At 37.7% G+C, this 17,500-nt stretch overlaps 1 protein-coding gene across 1 annotated transcript in view; it reads left to right on the forward strand.

The window, feature by feature from the left end:
- LOC307135134 (NLR family CARD domain-containing protein 3-like) overlaps positions 1–17,500 on the forward strand; it is a 27,612-nt gene that overhangs the window by 6,058 nt on the left and 4,054 nt on the right. The window contains exons 3-6 of the mRNA XM_079831330.1: positions 3,871–4,044; positions 4,148–4,321; positions 7,782–7,940; positions 8,024–8,070. Coding sequence (XP_079687456.1) covers positions 3,871–4,044; positions 4,148–4,321; positions 7,782–7,940; positions 8,024–8,070 — 554 coding nt within the window. The remainder of the gene's footprint in view (positions 1–3,870; positions 4,045–4,147; positions 4,322–7,781; positions 7,941–8,023; positions 8,071–17,500) is intronic.

A 17,500-nucleotide genomic window follows, 5' to 3' on the forward strand; every position in this document is an offset into this window, starting at 1 on the left:
CTTCCTTGCTACAACGTACAGTTAACCTATTACAGGAAAACACATCTACGAAAAATAAATCAGACTTACAGGTTGTGGCCCGTAAACAGCTTCTGTTTGTAAATCCAGCTTTCAGGACAAGCCAAGGTGCAAATCCGGCATTGAACTCGCGAAGTTTGTGGATGTTTTCCTCCGTGAAATGTGCAGCGCGCGCGCGTCGTGCATCCACACACTGGCAGTGTTTGTCTCGCGCACCTGACGTTGTGCAAATCCGACATTGAACTCGCGAAGATTGTGCATGTTTTCCTCCGTGAAATGTGCAGCGGGAGGCGCGCCCGTCGTGCATTCACACTGAACCGCTCATGAATTGCAACGGACGAATATTGTCCATTATGTCATATTTTCCAGTCTTCTCCTCCGACCCTGTCTGTCTCGTGCTTTATGATGGGCAGCGTATATATGAGACCTGTTCCTCTCGGTCTCAAACACATGCATATAACATGCTGTATGTTAAACGGCCATCCCCAGACCTGCAATCCGGATGAAAATAACAGTGTTTTGTCGGCATTGCAGCAACACCACTCCTGCCTGTAGCCTACCACTATACCACAACAACAGCGATACAAAATGGCCTCACCCCCCCCTTATTTAATATTCACGGAGGAGGGGTTTATGTAAATATTGAGGCTGGTGATGTCACCAACCCTGGAAGAATGTGTGTAGTCGCCTATTGGCCGTTGTAGTCCTTAGAAATGGATTTCTTTAAAAGCAAATATATCCCTTTGCTTTAAACTTTGAACGTTGTAACTTTGCAGATGTTGTTTATGCTCAAGCAGCAACATTACACGCTAGCTAAAGTTAGAATTGTGAAATTGTGGTTTACCACCCCTTTAATATCAAAGTTTGTCAGAAATGATTCTGGAGTTTTTAGATTAGATTAGATTAGATTAGATTAGATTCAACTTTATTGTCATTACACAAGTACAAGTACAAGGCAACGAAATGCAGTTTAGGTCTAACCAGAAGTGCAATAGCAGCAAGTGCAGGATATACAATGGATTTTGTTTGGATTTTGTTTTGTAGAAAGGGAATTGCTTTCTTTAAAGTGAATTTCGTTTTGTATAAATTGTATCTTAATTTTAATTATTTATTATTACATTTTTTTAGCATGAGATTACTTTTAAAAACATAAAAAATAGTACAAAAAAATTGGAAAAATGCTTTTCTTAGTCATTTTTGTCTTGTTTCTAGTCTAAATATTTAAAAATTCTTAAATCAAGATGCATTTACTAGATAAGTACAATTTTCAACTAAATAAGAAGAGCATTTTTTAAGTGTAGTCAAATCTTTTGATCATTTAAAATATAATAGGCCTTTGTTGACTACATTCTAAATAATTTATTCTGGAGTTTTGTTTATTAGAAAGTGTATTGCTTTCTTTAAAGTGAATTTTGTTCAGAATAATTTGTATCTTAATTTGAATTATTTATTATTATTATTATTTTAGCATGAGACTACTTTCAAAAACAAAATAGTACAAAAATGTTTTAAAAAAATGCTCTTCTTAGTCATTTTTGTCTTGTTTCTAGTCTAAATATTTAAACATTCTTAAATCAAGATGCATTTACTAGATAAGGACAATTTCAACTAAATAAGAAGAGCATCTTTTTGCTCTCAGTCAGAAGCTCATTTATTATTCAGCTCATTATGTGGGCTATTATGTTCTTTTGTCATCTCAGGTGAGATTCCAGCATTATTCATTAGCTATCACGCCTCCTCGCATACAGGCTTTGTGAATAAAAACTGTCTTACAAATTGTAAATTAATATATTGTTTTATGTGAATGAGTAGGCTCAATGATTCTCACATCAGTTTGAAGCAAAAACTCTAGGCAATAACAGCCATTGGTCAAAAGTCTTGTGAACACATATCTATTGTGTGTTTTGAGGCCTTAATTTTAAAACATTTTTTAGGGATTTTTAAAAAAAACCTTGCATAAACATTTTTCTCTCAAAAAATACAAGCATGTACATACATGTTGCTCACATATTATGGTAGCCCAGTTTGTGCTGAAAAAAGTGTAATTACACTTTGCCATTAATGTGTTTATAAGCAACTGAAAAAAGCACATGTAAGAGCATGTCAAAACTTCTAAAGGGCCCCAAAACAGCTCAGACTGCTAGGGGTTAAACTAAAGAGACATTTGAGGTTTGTATGAAAGACCTCTGCGCTTTTGTCGAGTTTAATGTTTCATATATAATATAATATAAATAATATAAATGGCAATGCTTATTTATCAAATTGTTGTCATTCACGGTTTACTGCTACACCAAAAATCTAGGGCTGTTGCCTTGTGTTGACACCATAGACAAGCTGCAGGCCATTTGAAGTTCATCCCCAGGCCGGACTTTGGACACACTTGTCATACTATAACTCGTAAAACATTCAAATGTCCAGACAGTCTTGCTGTTTTTTTTTTTTTTTGACACATTCATGATTATTACTTTTGCTGGTGTTCTGTGACAAGCTTTATGCATGCACTTGAGTGCTTAATTTATATTTATATTTTAAGGCTCATTATTATGGTTTAGTATTTCTTTACAATCCAGAACAATGATGAAAATAGTGAAAAATAATGATGAACGAACAACAAGGAAGAACAAAAAATGAACATTCAGTACACATAGTATATACAAGCAAGAGATTGTTGTTAGTCACCAGTTTTACTTGTTACCAATGTTATGACAACACAACATTGGCGTCCATTTTCAGGCCTTCCCGTTTGGGTTTCTCCAGTGCTGGAAATATGTGTCATAAAGCTCTTTCCTGATCATAACCCTTCTTTTTCTGGTGATATTCCTCTGACCTTTTGTCTTTTGTAATGTCTCTCATCCATCTCTCTTTCTACAGTCTTTCTTTGATTCTCCCTCTTGCTCACTCTCTCTCCTCCCCCATCATGAGTGGACATGCCCCCTACTGCTGATTGGCTCACTGTCTCTCCTCCACCATCATGAGTGGACATGCCCCCTACTGCTGATTGGCTCACTGTCTCTCCTCCCCCATCATGAGTGGACATGCCCCCTACTGCTGATTGGCTCACTGTCTCTCCTCCACCATCATGAGTGGACATGCCCCCTACTGCTGATTGGCTCACTGTCTTTCCTCCACCATCATGAGTGGACATGCCCCCTACTGCTGATTGGCTCACTGTCTCTCCTCCACCATCATGAGTGGACATGCCCCCTACTGCTGATTGGCTCACTGTCTCTCCTCCACCATCATGAGTGGACATGCCCCCTACTGCTGATTGGCTCACTGTCTTTCCTCCACCATCATGAGTGGACATGCCCCCTACTGCTGATTGGCTCACTGTCTCTCCTCCACCATCATGAGTGGACATGCCCCCTACTGCTGATTGGCTCACTGTCTCTCCTCCACCATCATGAGTGGACATGCCCCCTACTGCTGATTGGCTCACTCTCTCTCCTCCCCCATCATGAGTGGACATGCCCCCTACTGCTGATTGGCTCACTGTCTCTCCTCCACCATCATGAGTGGACATGCCCCCTGCTGATGATTGGCTCACTGTCTCTCCTCCACCATCATGAGTGGACATGCCCCCTACTGATGATTGGCTACAAGTGTGTTATGGTGCTTTGTCCGGTCCACTTTCAACAGTGTTTCTCAAAAATCACTTACTGCAACTTTAATGAACATGAATGATAAAATGATTGAATTTCCATGCTCAGTAGTTCATCATTCATCTTTCATCCAGGCTAGAATGTTAAAATATTTTGTTCCAGGTTCCTGAGTACAGACAACTGGCAACTTCCTTTACACTCATTGTTATTTCATTATTGTTTTAATGTTATATTATTTCATCTTTTATAGTCTTGCTGGCTGTAATCTCACTGATCATTGCTGTGAGAGTTTGTCATCAGCTCTTCAATCCTCAAACTGTGTCCTGAGAGAGCTGGACCTGAGTAACAATGACCTGCAGGATTCAAGAGTGAAGCTGCTCTCTGATGGGCTGAAGAGTCCAAACTGTCATCTGCAGATACTGAGGTATTTAAGAACATATAAAATATAATATAGTCAGCCGGTCATAATAATGGTGTGTGTTTTTAGATGATCTGACTGCTGATGTGTGTGTTCTGCTCTCTTTCAGTCTTGCTGGCTGTAATCTCACTGATCATTGCTGTGAGAGTTTGTCATCAGCTCTTCAATCCTCAAACTGTGTCCTGAGAGAGCTGGACCTGACTAACAATGACCTGCAGGATTCAGGTGTGAAGCTGCTCTCTGATGGGTTGAAGAGTCCAAACTGTCATCTGCAGATACTGAGGTATTTAAGACCATATAAAATATAATTTACAGTCTGCCGGTCATAATGTTGGTGTCTGTTTGTAGATGATCTGACTGTTGATGTGTGTTTTCTGCTCTCTTTCAGTCATTCTTTTTGACATGATAATCATAATTGAATTGAGCCATGAGACCAGTGCAGATTCACACACCTATTAAGCACACATACACTGGGGGTGTGCAATATTGAAAAAAATAATACCTCAATATTTTCTGGGTTTTTGTTGATGAACTATAATTGTATGATATTTTACTGAGTGTGTGTTTTTTGGTCTGGTATCTTGTCTGGTTTAGAACTGTCATGGAGAGCTGACTCCCAAAGATGTTCATGTTCTTCATATTCTGTGCATTGGTCTATCGCAGCAGTGACAGAAATAATATTTTCCATTAAGTGACAATATTTGACCCCTTAAATAAATTTCCAGAGGCATTTATACCTTTACAGCGTTTCTAACCTTATTAGAAGTGTGCATCTTGTATGACAATTTTTTTTAATTTAATCAATAAATTCAAGTAGAATAAGAAGATGGAGCATATCATGTATAGATCATTTAATAAAATGATTTATATAAATAATAATAAATCAAAACACTGTGTTAAAGGTTGTGTTATTTGTTGCAAAACTCAGTTCCATATTCCACTCAGTTATAAACTTTAAATATTAAAGAGGTTAATCAAAATTAAAAACATTAAGGCCTGGTTTCACAGACAGGGTTTAGATTAAGTCAGGATTAGGCATTAGTTCAATTAGGGCATGTAGGACAAGTAGCTTTTATAAACGTGCCTTAGATAAAAACATTACTAATGTGCGTCTTGAGACAAAACAATGGCACTGACATATTTTAAGATATGCTTTCAGTTAAAACAGCTCAAACATGCATTTTAGTCAGGGACTAAATTAAGCCTCGTCTGTGAAACTGGGGTAAAGATTTTAATATATTTTATAATGTAATAGTTTCACAATTAATCTCTGAATTAATGTAGAAACAACATAAAGGCAGTATATTTAAATACTTAGTATATTTAATGGCATCTTTTTATGAATGAAGGCCATTATCACTGATACTAATACTGCAACTGATGTCTCGGTGAAAATTGACTTTTTGTTTCACTTTTAAAAATTATAGCCATTCAACATTACACTGTGATTGAAAGCTATCAATTTTAACATTTATTAGGCTTAAAAAATGTAACAACTTTTTATTTAACCCTCTTGGGTACTTTGTGTCAAAAATGACCAAAAAAATTGGGGACAGGTTTTGAAAAGTGGTCGTAAAACAAACAAACAACTTGACAAAAATAGTCTTTGAGAATCTGTTATTATATATTAAAATCAACAACCTGAAAAAAATGGGCAAATATGTGTGAAAATCACTAGAATTCACAAGCCTTTCTACAGAGAGCTGTAAATCCACTATAGTGATAAAAATGTGCTATTGCGTGATAAAAATGCTCAATGTGTCCACCGGATGGCACCAATCTCATTTAAAAAATTGCTTTCATGAGGCCTAGGCTTGACTCTAAAATGAAATACAGCTTTAATAATTAAAAAAAAAAGTGTATATATAAAATTTTGATTATATTCAATGGGAAAAAATTGGTCATAATTATTGCATAAATATTCATTATAAATCATAAAATTATCTCAAAACACCAAAAAAGAAAAGAAAAAATATTATTGAACAAAAATATATTTCATTGATTTTACTCAAAACATTTTTTATGTTTTTTTCATAAATGAAGTACCCCAGAGGGCTAAGTGAATGTAAAACAATCTTCACATTAACCCATAATTAATGTCATATTTACCTGTGCCCTTACTACCAGTCTAACAGATCTAACAGATCAAAGACAAATTGAATAAAGTTATCAAAGAGACTGCACTGCATAAATTATACATTAAATAAAGATTAATCCTTATTAAAGCTACAATTTTCTTTGTTACCTTTGTTCTTTGACTAATATTAATGACAGACAGATTTAGTGGCGGATTTGACACGTATCCCATTTTCTCACAACTCTTTACGTTCATTGAAGACTTTAACTCATTTACAGTTTTTTACAATCGCAATGACAATTTCTTTCAATACTTTTAACACATTTCCTAAACTCTTAATGCACCAACACACCTACATCACGCAATTGCCAAAACGATTAATTTCATGCTCAAAATCACACATTGTACACTAAACGCCAAAACTAATTTTCAAAATACAATAATTCACTAACACACTATACCTACCAAAACCCTAACACACGTTCCCTTCAGGAACATTTAGTCAATCACAGCACAATGTTATAAAAACACTAACACTAGATGGAATTACAGAAACTGCATTATTTTATGTGTCAGGTCTGCCCTTATACAACAGACATTATATTTTATTGATCATAGATTGTGTGTCTTTTGAAGACTCCACATTTTTGTTTTGTTGGGTTTAGTAAATGCATGCATTTTGTTTCTTTTGCTGCAGAAATTCAATACAAAAAATGAATGACCCATCTCAGAGTAGCTTGCAAAATGCCTGTTCTTCATTCAGGAGCTTTCCTCTGCCCCCTGAGGGAGCTGTTGAATTCTTAGATGGACAAAATACAGTTAGGGACCAGAGGCATACAGTCACTGTAATACATGGTAAAATTATTTACACTTTGCAGTAGGAGAAGCCCTTATACAATGTCCTACCTGTTGGTTTCTTGAAAAATCTGAATAATGGATGCCACTGTGTCCTGGCTGAGTTTTGGCTGTACTCGTTCACCAGCCTCTCTGTATGATAGCCTGTGGTTTATGACATGGTCAATGATAGTAGCTGTTATTTCATCAGTTACCCTAAATCTACCTTGCCCTTGTCCAGGCATTCCTCTCCCTTGCCCTTGTCCCACTCCTCTCCCTTGTCCTGGTACTCGTCTTCCTCTCCCTCATGCAGGCCTTTTTCTGACTTTCTTTGTGTTGCTCAATATTTGCAATTCAATATGTGTGTCCTTGTTTCACATTATTAATGTGAAACAATAATAAATTTGATTATGTCCTCAAAGCTCGCAGTCAGACCAATGGTCCGGCCATGCCTCTAACCCACACTCACACACATACACTCACACACAAATTCACGTACACATGCACTCACAAACACATTCGCAGACGCACAGTAAATTAATCAAAGCACGTTTAAAACCTCAGCCAATGAAATATCACAATTAAACACAGAAACTTCATCATTCACAGAAATGTAAATGTGAATTTCTGGAGGACTGCATGTATTATTACATTTATTTTTTTAAGTGTGTTTATTGAATTACTACTGATATATTTAATTGAGTAGCATTATTGCTGATGTTTGAAAATCCAGTGTGTTTTAATTTGTTAATAAGACAAATATGAAAATGTTTTTGGTGAGACGTATAAAGAGAACTAAATAGATGACAAGGCTGTTTTGATCCATATGTAGGTTGTCTGGCTGTATGGTGACAGAGGAAGGCTGTGGTTTTGTGTCTTCAGCTCTGAGTTCAAACCCCTCACACCTGAGAGAGCTGGATCTGAGCTACAATCACCCAGGAGATTCAGGAGACAAACTGGAGGATCTGAAATGCTCACTACAGATACTCAAGTGTGTCAAACACTGATACTGACATAATGAACGCATGTGTGCATGATGTATATTTACATTAATGTGTGTTTGTGTGTTTATAGTGTTGATCATGGAGGGGAGATAAGGATCACAGCAGGACCACGAAAGTGTATGTCTACAAACAAACACACACACACACACACAAACACACACATGTTGGATTTTTGTATCTTCGTGGGGACTTACTTCTATTGTTATTATACTGATGTAACATATTTTCTGTCCCCTAAGCCCATACCCCTAAACCTACCCTTCACTAGGGCTGTATACCTTGGAGAACCTGGCGATACGATACATACCTCGATACACAGGTCACGATTCGATATGTACCTCGATACAGAGCTGTCTCGATACGATTTGATACAATGTGATAAGATTCAATAAAAATACATGGGCCAGAGCCAATTAGTTAATGCTGAACACATTTACTCAATTTATTGAAGACAAAAGTGCATTATAACAAAGTGCATTTTGCTTAAATATTTGCAACTTTAAGTGCTCTGATTAATTGTACACAAATTGTATTAATCTGGAAATTACCACAAATCAACATTTAACTTTCCAAGGGTACAGTCTGAGCTCACACAAGCACAAAATCTTCTTCTTATTATTCTTCTTATTAAATCTTCTTATAAATTTTTTTTTGTGACACCATGTACTGCCATAACATATTTCACTATGAAATCACTTAAATGCTACATCTTGCTTTAACATTTGGCACAACAACAAATCTAATCTACCTCATAACAGGATGGATTTTTAAAATCTTAAGGCTAAACCAGGTTTGTCCTCAAAAAGGCAGGTTGAACAAAAATCACTGCAGCAACAAAACAATAACCTGAGGATACTCTTGGTAATGCTAGCTTTATCCTATGACTTAAGATTTTTGTTCAAAAACAGAAGTTGGTCAACATGCTTTGAGCTTAGTACACTTCTCTGTGCGGTTACAATATCGCCTGCCGTAGAGAAAACGCGCTCGGAGGAGACACTCGTCCCTGGAATGCACAGGTACACTTTGGCAAGGCGTGACATTAGTGGATATTCATTCTGGTGCTCTTTCCACCAACTGAGTGGACTTCCCTCAGCAAGAGACAAGAGACTTCCGCTCCGCTGCGACGCTCATATTTGCGTCGTTCTCAGTCACAATAGCTGGGTCTTTGGATACGAGGTCCCACTCCTCCAGCGCCGCTTTCAGTAACTCTGCAATGTTTGACCCTGTATGGCTCTTGTGCATGGCTCGCGTTTGTAAAACGTGCGACATCAGTTCCCACTCCTCGTTAACGTAATGGCAAGTGATTGTAACAAAAGCTTCCGTGGCTTGCGAAGTCCACCCATCACAAGTCAGTGCCACTCGTGGGGCAGAACTCAGGGCTGACTTAACATTGTCTTTGACTTTGTCATGCATCCTCTGTACTGCTTTGTCGGTCATGTAGCTGCGGGTAGGGATCACATAACGGGGATCTAACGTGTTGATCATAAAGCGAAAGCCTGTGTTCTCGACAACACTGTCGGGACATAAACCTTTGCAAATATAATGCACCTGAAGCTTGGATGTTGTGTTGTCCAAAGGAGTTTGCGTGGGGTCCCATGTTTTTTTGGGCTGCGGCGAAGCTAGCTTGTCTGCATGGTGTCTTTGCAGGTGGGCGGGCAGGTTAGTTGTTTTACCGGTGTAGCGTATAGAAGCCTGGCAATGCTTGCAGATTGCATTTGTTTTATCGATCCCTTGGTTTCCTTCCTTTGCTTTAAAACCAAAATGTGTCCAAACATCTGCCTTTAGGGACAACGGCGCTTCTAAAATCTTTGACATTTTCCATGACTTTTTTGAAAATCGTGGGCGCCGCTGCGCCCCCTAAAGGCTGAGCGGAGTATCGATACTAAGGGCTAGAATGTCGATACTGTATCTTTTTTTTATTATATCTGTATGTATCTAAGAATCGATATTTTGCAATTTTTACAATTTTTTTACAATTTTAAATAAGCATAATTTATTAATTTTTCTCATTTGAACCACTGGCTGGTCCCCACAATGATCTCTGGTTTTACTACCAAATGTCCTCACAATGGAGCCCAGCTAACAAAATGACCCCATTTTCAAAACATTGTGGGAACTTTGATTTGAAATGTTTCTTTAATGTTAAAATGTCTGGTTTTCTTGTTATTAATTGAATGTTGTTTAAATATTACAGTACCATCAGTACAACATGCAAGAATGAGAAGACTTTTAAAAGAAAGTTAAGGTTATACTTCCACACAATTAAGAATCATGTAATTGCAAATTTTTAAAATAGTTTTCTATTGGCTGTGAGCATGTTGTGCTCTTTATGCGCCCTGGGCACCTTGCGTTTTAAAGGGGTGATGAATTGAGAAATCAACTTCAAACCTCAACTTGTGATCCGACTTGTGGAGCTAAACGGATCGCGCTACAGAGCAATAAACATGCCTGTTCTAGCTCACGTACGTAAGACATTGCACTAGGGATGGGCGATATGGCCTAAAATCCATTTTGCGATATACATTGCAGCCTCTTGCAATAATGATATATATCGCGATATATAAATTATAATAGACCCATTTCAGAACAGGTTACATAGACCCTAAGGAAAGCCAAACCATAAGGAAACATATTTCAAACAAAGTTTCTTACCTGCAGCCTAATGTAACGTATTTGGTTTTAAACATTTTGTTCCCTTAATGAAATTAAAACTGGTGTCTTGTTAATAAAGGATCGGATACTGTGAATTAGGGAATAGGTGTAACATGAATCCACTGGAGAGGCAAGTTTACGAACCCAAGTGCAGTTTATTCCAAAATCAAAATTCAAAACATAAAAGAAGACTTGACTTGGCAATACAAAAACAGACTAGACTAGACTTGACTTGACTTTACAACAGAAACTCACCATCAGTGGTTACATGATCAATATCAGATAAAAACACATGGAAAACATGAGGGATTAACCCTCTCGAGTCGAAGGTCGCGCCGGTGCGATCAGCTCTTTTTTTCTTATCAGTGCCAAAGAGACTCAAATAACTGTCGTTTTTATCATTCAGGCAAGTGTTATACATCATTATAATCTGTTAAGTTTAAATTTTTTGTGTACAGTCACAATAAAAACAAAATGTTTTGCTTTTTGCATAATAAAGAAAACAAACATGATGCGCGATCTGCAGCCTCTCTCTCAAAGACATTAATTCAGATAGTCTTCAGAAAAGGACCTCTAGCTTAGTGAATACTTGTCTCACAAACATGAGACATATGTCTAAAGAAACGTTGAAATGTCAGGTTTTAAACAATGTAAACTAAATCGAAAACAAATATGCTGTGTTTATGTAATCTGTTTGAAAAGTGATAGATGTCAGTCTTTCGCGAGCCAGTTCATTATCCGCTAATGCAACCACGCCCACGGAACACATGCTTTATTGAGATTCAAAAACTGAGACGCCCACACATCAACTCAAATAGACACATAAAGTACTGCTATAGCCTACTCCAGCTACATCGTTTTGACACGCGTTGCGAAGAAAAGCTCATGAAGAAACCTAATGAAAAGCTGTTCATTTCTTAAAGCAAGGGCTGATTGTAAAGTAGGCTTTATTCTGTTAAGTTTATTCTGTTAGCATTTGTGAATATTAAACGCACAAAGACCGTTTAAATATGAATCCTGCTGCATGTCATACATGCAAGACTGTTTAGACAAGATTTATTTGGCCTGTTTTGGACAGATTATAATGTGTTTATTGTAAAAGAGCCTAGTGTCACAGCAATAAAGCTTTTATTCACAAATGTCTGCTCAGATGCTATAAATATAGTACCAGTCAAACGTATTTTTCTACACATTGATATTTAAATATTATAGCCTAATGTTATTTTTTTAATTTAATATCAATGTTTGTTTTATCGAGTTAATATCGAGTTTTATTTTGTAGAAAGGGATTTTTTTTTTGTAGATAGTGAATTGCTTTCTTTAAAGTGAATTTCGTTTTGTATAAATTGTATCTTCATTTTTATTATTTATTATTTAATTTTTTACCATGAGACTACTTTCAAAAACAAAAAGTAAAATGGCACAAAAAATGTAGAAAAAATGTTCTTAGTAATTTTTGTCTTGTGATTCTCACATCAGTTTGAAGCAAAAACTCAATGCAAATACACCCTGGAGTCAAAAGTCTTGTGAACACATATCTATTGTGTGTTTTGAGGCCTTAATTTAAAAAAAAAATGTTTTCTTCGTTTTTTCAAAAATCATGCATAAACATTTTTCTCTCAAAAATACAAGCATGTACATACATGTTGCTCAGATATTATGGTAGCCCAGTTTGTGCTGAATACAGTGTGTTTACACTTCTGCCATTAATATGTTTATAAGCAACTGAAAAAAACACAAATGTCAGAGTATGTCAACTTCTAAAGGGCCCCAAAACAGCTCAGACTCCTAGGGGTTAAATACACAGAGACTAGTGACAAGACAAGGGACACCTGTGAACAATAATCAGACATGAACCAATGACAGAACATGACAAGATAACATGAGGGCATGGGAATCACATGACAAAAATTAAATAATGTGACGAGATCTTGTGCAATATTGTCATGACAGAAGGCTTGTTCGACTTCACCCAGCGATGCGCAGACCGATCGGCGGCTGACTTGAAGCAGTGCATGCCGGTTAGAAATTTTGTCCGACTTGAGGCAGCGCCGACGCCACGTGACAGTGACGTATGTCAACAAAGTGCCGCGAGAGCAATTCGAGAGCAGCCGGCGATTACAGCCGGTGCAGTTTCTCCAGAGCGACTGCATGAGGCTGCACGGGCTCTGATGACGACACAGCCGTTCCACGATTGGCCAGATTCACCGCATGACAGCGATCACGTGTGTTTCGTGTTTATTCTAAAACCTTCAGCTCCACTAATGCGCACAAATCTGTTTTTTATAACAGTAAAACCTCCTTTCATGTAGTCGCGATATTATATTGTCATGTTTATCAAAATATAACTGATTAAAAACATAGACCCCACTTCATTGATAGTGTAGGCTTATATGTTGAACTTTATTCTTGTAAAAACACACGCTGTATTAAGCAGTGCATAAAGTATAACATGACAATAATGTCTCTGAAACATCTGTGTATTGCCAAATATTGCATTTATTTCACTTCAGCTGATAAAGTGTGCAAACACAGCGCGAGCGTCACCGCGGGAAGCAGAAAGTGTCCGACTTCACGTCTGTGTTTGCAGCTCCTCCGCCTGCACGCGGCTACTCTCGCCGATCAGTTTCATCCAGCCGCAGCCGATGTCGAACACACCTAGAGTGTGAGGGTGAAGTTTAGTTTTGCTTTTTATAGAAATAAAAACATTATTTAATTCTTGGGTTGCCATTGTCCAATCGCATGAATGGAGAGGCGGGTCTTCGGTTGTGGTGATGGAAGTTTACAGTTGCTTTTGAACGTCCGGAGACGGCAATGATTGAGGAGAAACTTGTGGTGGCTATCGTGGGTTACCCAGAGCTGTATGACTTCACAAACCGCAACTACCACAGTGCAAAACCAGATTCTAGAGCGCTCGTGTTATGATCCTCGATTAGACTGACAGGACAGCTGATTCGGTGGTTACCTAGCAACATAAAGAAACCACAGCGCACTGCTCTTTTCTAAATTATAAAAGTTAACCAAAAAGGCAGTGCGGTGCACCTCGTGCTTTCACACCTGAAGAACACGTTCTGTCTGATCGGGACCTTAGTCATAAATATGGTGGATGGGCAGAAGATCATGTGACTGAAACAGATGAATAGCACAATACAATAACCACAATAACCACAAAAACAATATAAATAACTAAGAGGAATTTATTACATTTTACAATTTAATAATAACATCTACATTTTGCATTTATTTAAAGCGAGTTAAAAACGGAGCACCAAAAGCAATCGGTCACACACTCAACAATATTCATAGTGTACAATGGCAGGTTTATTAGAAAGCTAGACTAGGAATTGAGAGCAGAGGTGAAACGCAAAGGAATATTCTGTGTGTGTTTATTAATGTTGTGGGATAGTTCACACACAAAATACAATTCTGTCCTCATTTACTCATCATGTCATTGCAAACCCATAAGACTTTTGTTCATCTTTAAAACATAAATGAATATATTTTTAATTAAATATTATTAATTATATTTCTGTGCCTCCATTGACAGTCCAAGGACCAACCAAGAATATGGTAAACAGAAACTCACTGTGCCTGCATGATGAGCAAGAACCAATGAGGTTTGCTCTGCTGTGTCATGTGAGCATGTTTGAGCTTCTGTTTACCATATTTAAATCACCCTATGCATTTCAGTTAAGGGTCGAGTGTGTGAGTCTCACACTGAATGAGAGTTGACAGCCCTGCTATAACAATATAAACATAAAACACATTAAGACTTGGTAATAGTCAAAGATCGTTCAGACTGTGTTCCTTCACGAGCCGCTTGTGCAACTAAATCTGCAACCTAAACAAGTTGTGTCGCTGTCAATGGAGGGACAGAGAGCTCTCAGATTTCATCAAGAAGATCTTAATTTGTGTTCTGAAGATGAACGAAGGTCTTACGGGTTTGAAACGACATGAGGGCGAGTGAATGATGACAGAGCTGTAATGTGTGTGTGAACTCACCCTTTAAGTGCTTGTGAGAGAGATGTGTGTTCAGCTGATGGTCTCAGCTCATTCCCTCAGAGAGGAGCAGAGAGGGCGAATGCTCCACCTGTAAAGTGAACACACTGCCTCAAGTTATCACTTCACTGTTATTAGAAGATGAGCAGGAGATATCTTTAGTTTGGCTACAGACTGAACTCGACTCATATAAGCCACAAGAAAACAAGAAAATATCACAATTATTATGAATAAACCAAGGCTCAATGGAGTATTCAAACTTCTTTTTGGAGTAAAGGCTCACACAGAATATTTCCTTTAACTGGTGATGGTGATTTATGAATATGTCTCACATCAGACCGTGGTGTATAAACATCACTTGCCTCTTAGGGAAGGTTCATGAACTCCTGTGAGTTCTTATGTGTGGATCATGAAGAGAGCATCTTCTCTTTTGAAGAAGTCATTAGGATTCATTCATTAATATAAAGTTCTGACAGAGCTACTAGTGATGGGCAGTTTTATTTACACTGCTGGTTATCAATAATGCATCATCAATCTACATCTAAGAGGAATGAGATTGTTTCTAATAACCCAATCATAATGTGTGGCATTGCGTTTGAGCTGAAGCTGAAGAATGAACACTGGGAAACTGAGTAAACCCAACCCAACGCATCAAATATGAGATTAATCAACATATTACAATGTAGGGGTGACCCCGAATAGTGGACGATTTGATAGGAAGAGCCTGATTCCACTACCAATCTCACAGTTGAATCTCCGCAGAGGTGTTATGAAACGAGGATCATGCCCTTTTGGCTGTATGGGGTGCTCAATAGCCCCTTTCACACACAGTCTTTACTGGTAAATGATCATCTTTGACCGTTGAGCCACGTCTCGCAGCTTCAACACTCGAGACCCAGCCTTCTTCTCCATTCATCTGCGCTGCGGCTCTGCAGTTTGATACTATTATACCCGTCTTGTGTTTTTAAGAGCAAACACGCGTTCTGTTTGATCATTCCTTATGCCTTTCACAAGATGTCATATGTTGTCAAATTGAACAGATAGTGAAACTAAAGCACTTCTTCTCATGCGGGCGAATGAAGAGCGGCGCAGCGTTTAAAGAATTTACCGTATTTTGGTGCTGATGTGTGAACGGTCTCTTACCGGTAAAAAGTCAGAACGCCGTTGCTAATTTCCCGGGATTGCTGTGTGAAAGCGGCTAATCTGATTACACACACCGGTTTATACACATACGACTTATTGCGTTTTTAATTTGTATTTATTAGAAAGGTATATTCTGTTCTAATTTAATTCTGTAAATTAATATTTGATTGTTTTTCAGAGCATCAGTGTTGAGCTACTGAGAGTGTGCTAGCACAGGCCGATTTAATTTGCAGATCTGCAGTTTGGCTTTTCTGCAGTTATTCATTTTTTTATTTTTTAGGTTTATTTATCCAAAATGTTTTTCTACATTTTCTTCTATATCTTTGTGTGATGTTCTGTACATTGTGGCTTTAAAATGTTATGAGGACTCGTTTGAATGTTTATAACTAATGAATATTGTTATAAAGTGTGTTAATATTTGAATATCTCAACTAATGCTCTAAACTATAGAGAAGCCTCCAGTTTTATAATAATAACTATAGTCATAACTCTTTAATAAGAGTAGAGATATAATGAATATATAATATAGTGAACTCTCTAGAGTTATTTTTCTAGTTAACTGTCGAGTTTATTGTCATTGAATGGCTTTCCGGAGGTAAATGTAATGTTGCGTGACATATTGTTCTCAAGCTTGACGTCTTTCTGCGGTTGAAACACTGATGGATGATCACATGACACAGGATTGATGTCAGTCAGTTGTTCTGTATCTTCTGATGTTCATTCATGTTTATTTGCTGCTGTAACTCGTAGTGAAGAGGAAGAGATGCCGCTTGAACTGAGGCGCTACAGCGATCTGTCACGCCACATTAAACAGAGGAAAACACTTTTATTGAGTGAATTTCACAATAAAACGGACAGAATTTGAGGCTTTGTTTTGTCATATTGAGAGTGACCTGCTCTGAGTTGTGTCGGCGTGTGGTCAGTGTCCTCTTTGCTCTGAGATGTGTTTTTTCAGTCTTTGACTGGAGACGTCACACATAATAAACACACATGACTGACAAAGACCGAGTGTGTCAAGTCAACTTTATTTATATAGCGCTTTTTACAATGCAGATTGTTTCAGAGCAGCTTCAGTGTTAAACAGGAAAATAATGCAACAGAATTTGATTGGGCCGTACAGCCGCTCCGGAGAAAACGGTGATGTCATCAGCTCATTTCAATTATCATACAGTGACAATGGGCAGATCAGTCATTTAGTGGAACATTTAGTGTCCCCAACTGAAGCCGAGTGTGTGAGTCTCACACTGAATGGCCCTCATTTATCAAAAGTGCGTACACCAAATTTCCAGCGTACACCCAAAACCACAGTGACTTTGAGATTTATCAATATGGCCGTTGGCGTACGGCACGCTCAAATCCTACGCCAGCTCAGGAGGTGGTGTACGCACGTTTTGAGTTCGTGCGAAAATGCGCAGAAAAACAATTTCTAACACCACAAAATGCACTGACAAAGATATGCTATATTTACATGTACATTTTACATTTATGCATTTGGCAGACGCTTTTATCCAAAGCGACTTACATTGCATTCAAGGTATACATTTTACATTTTGTCAATTTTTTGACATATATATGACCCACTGTATTATGACCCCTATATTATGACCCACTGTAAAAAAACAACAACAACAACAACTAAAGCCCCATTCGCATGGGATAAGTAGGCTATTATCCGGGGACCTGATAATTTAGAAAGTGATTTAGAAATGACTCCCCCACATCTGAATTTTGCTTGGCACATTCGCATGAGATA

This window comes from Gobio gobio (genome assembly GCF_949357685.1).
Source record: "Gobio gobio genome assembly, chromosome: 12".
NCBI classification, from domain to species: Eukaryota; Metazoa; Chordata; class Actinopteri; order Cypriniformes; family Gobionidae; genus Gobio; species Gobio gobio.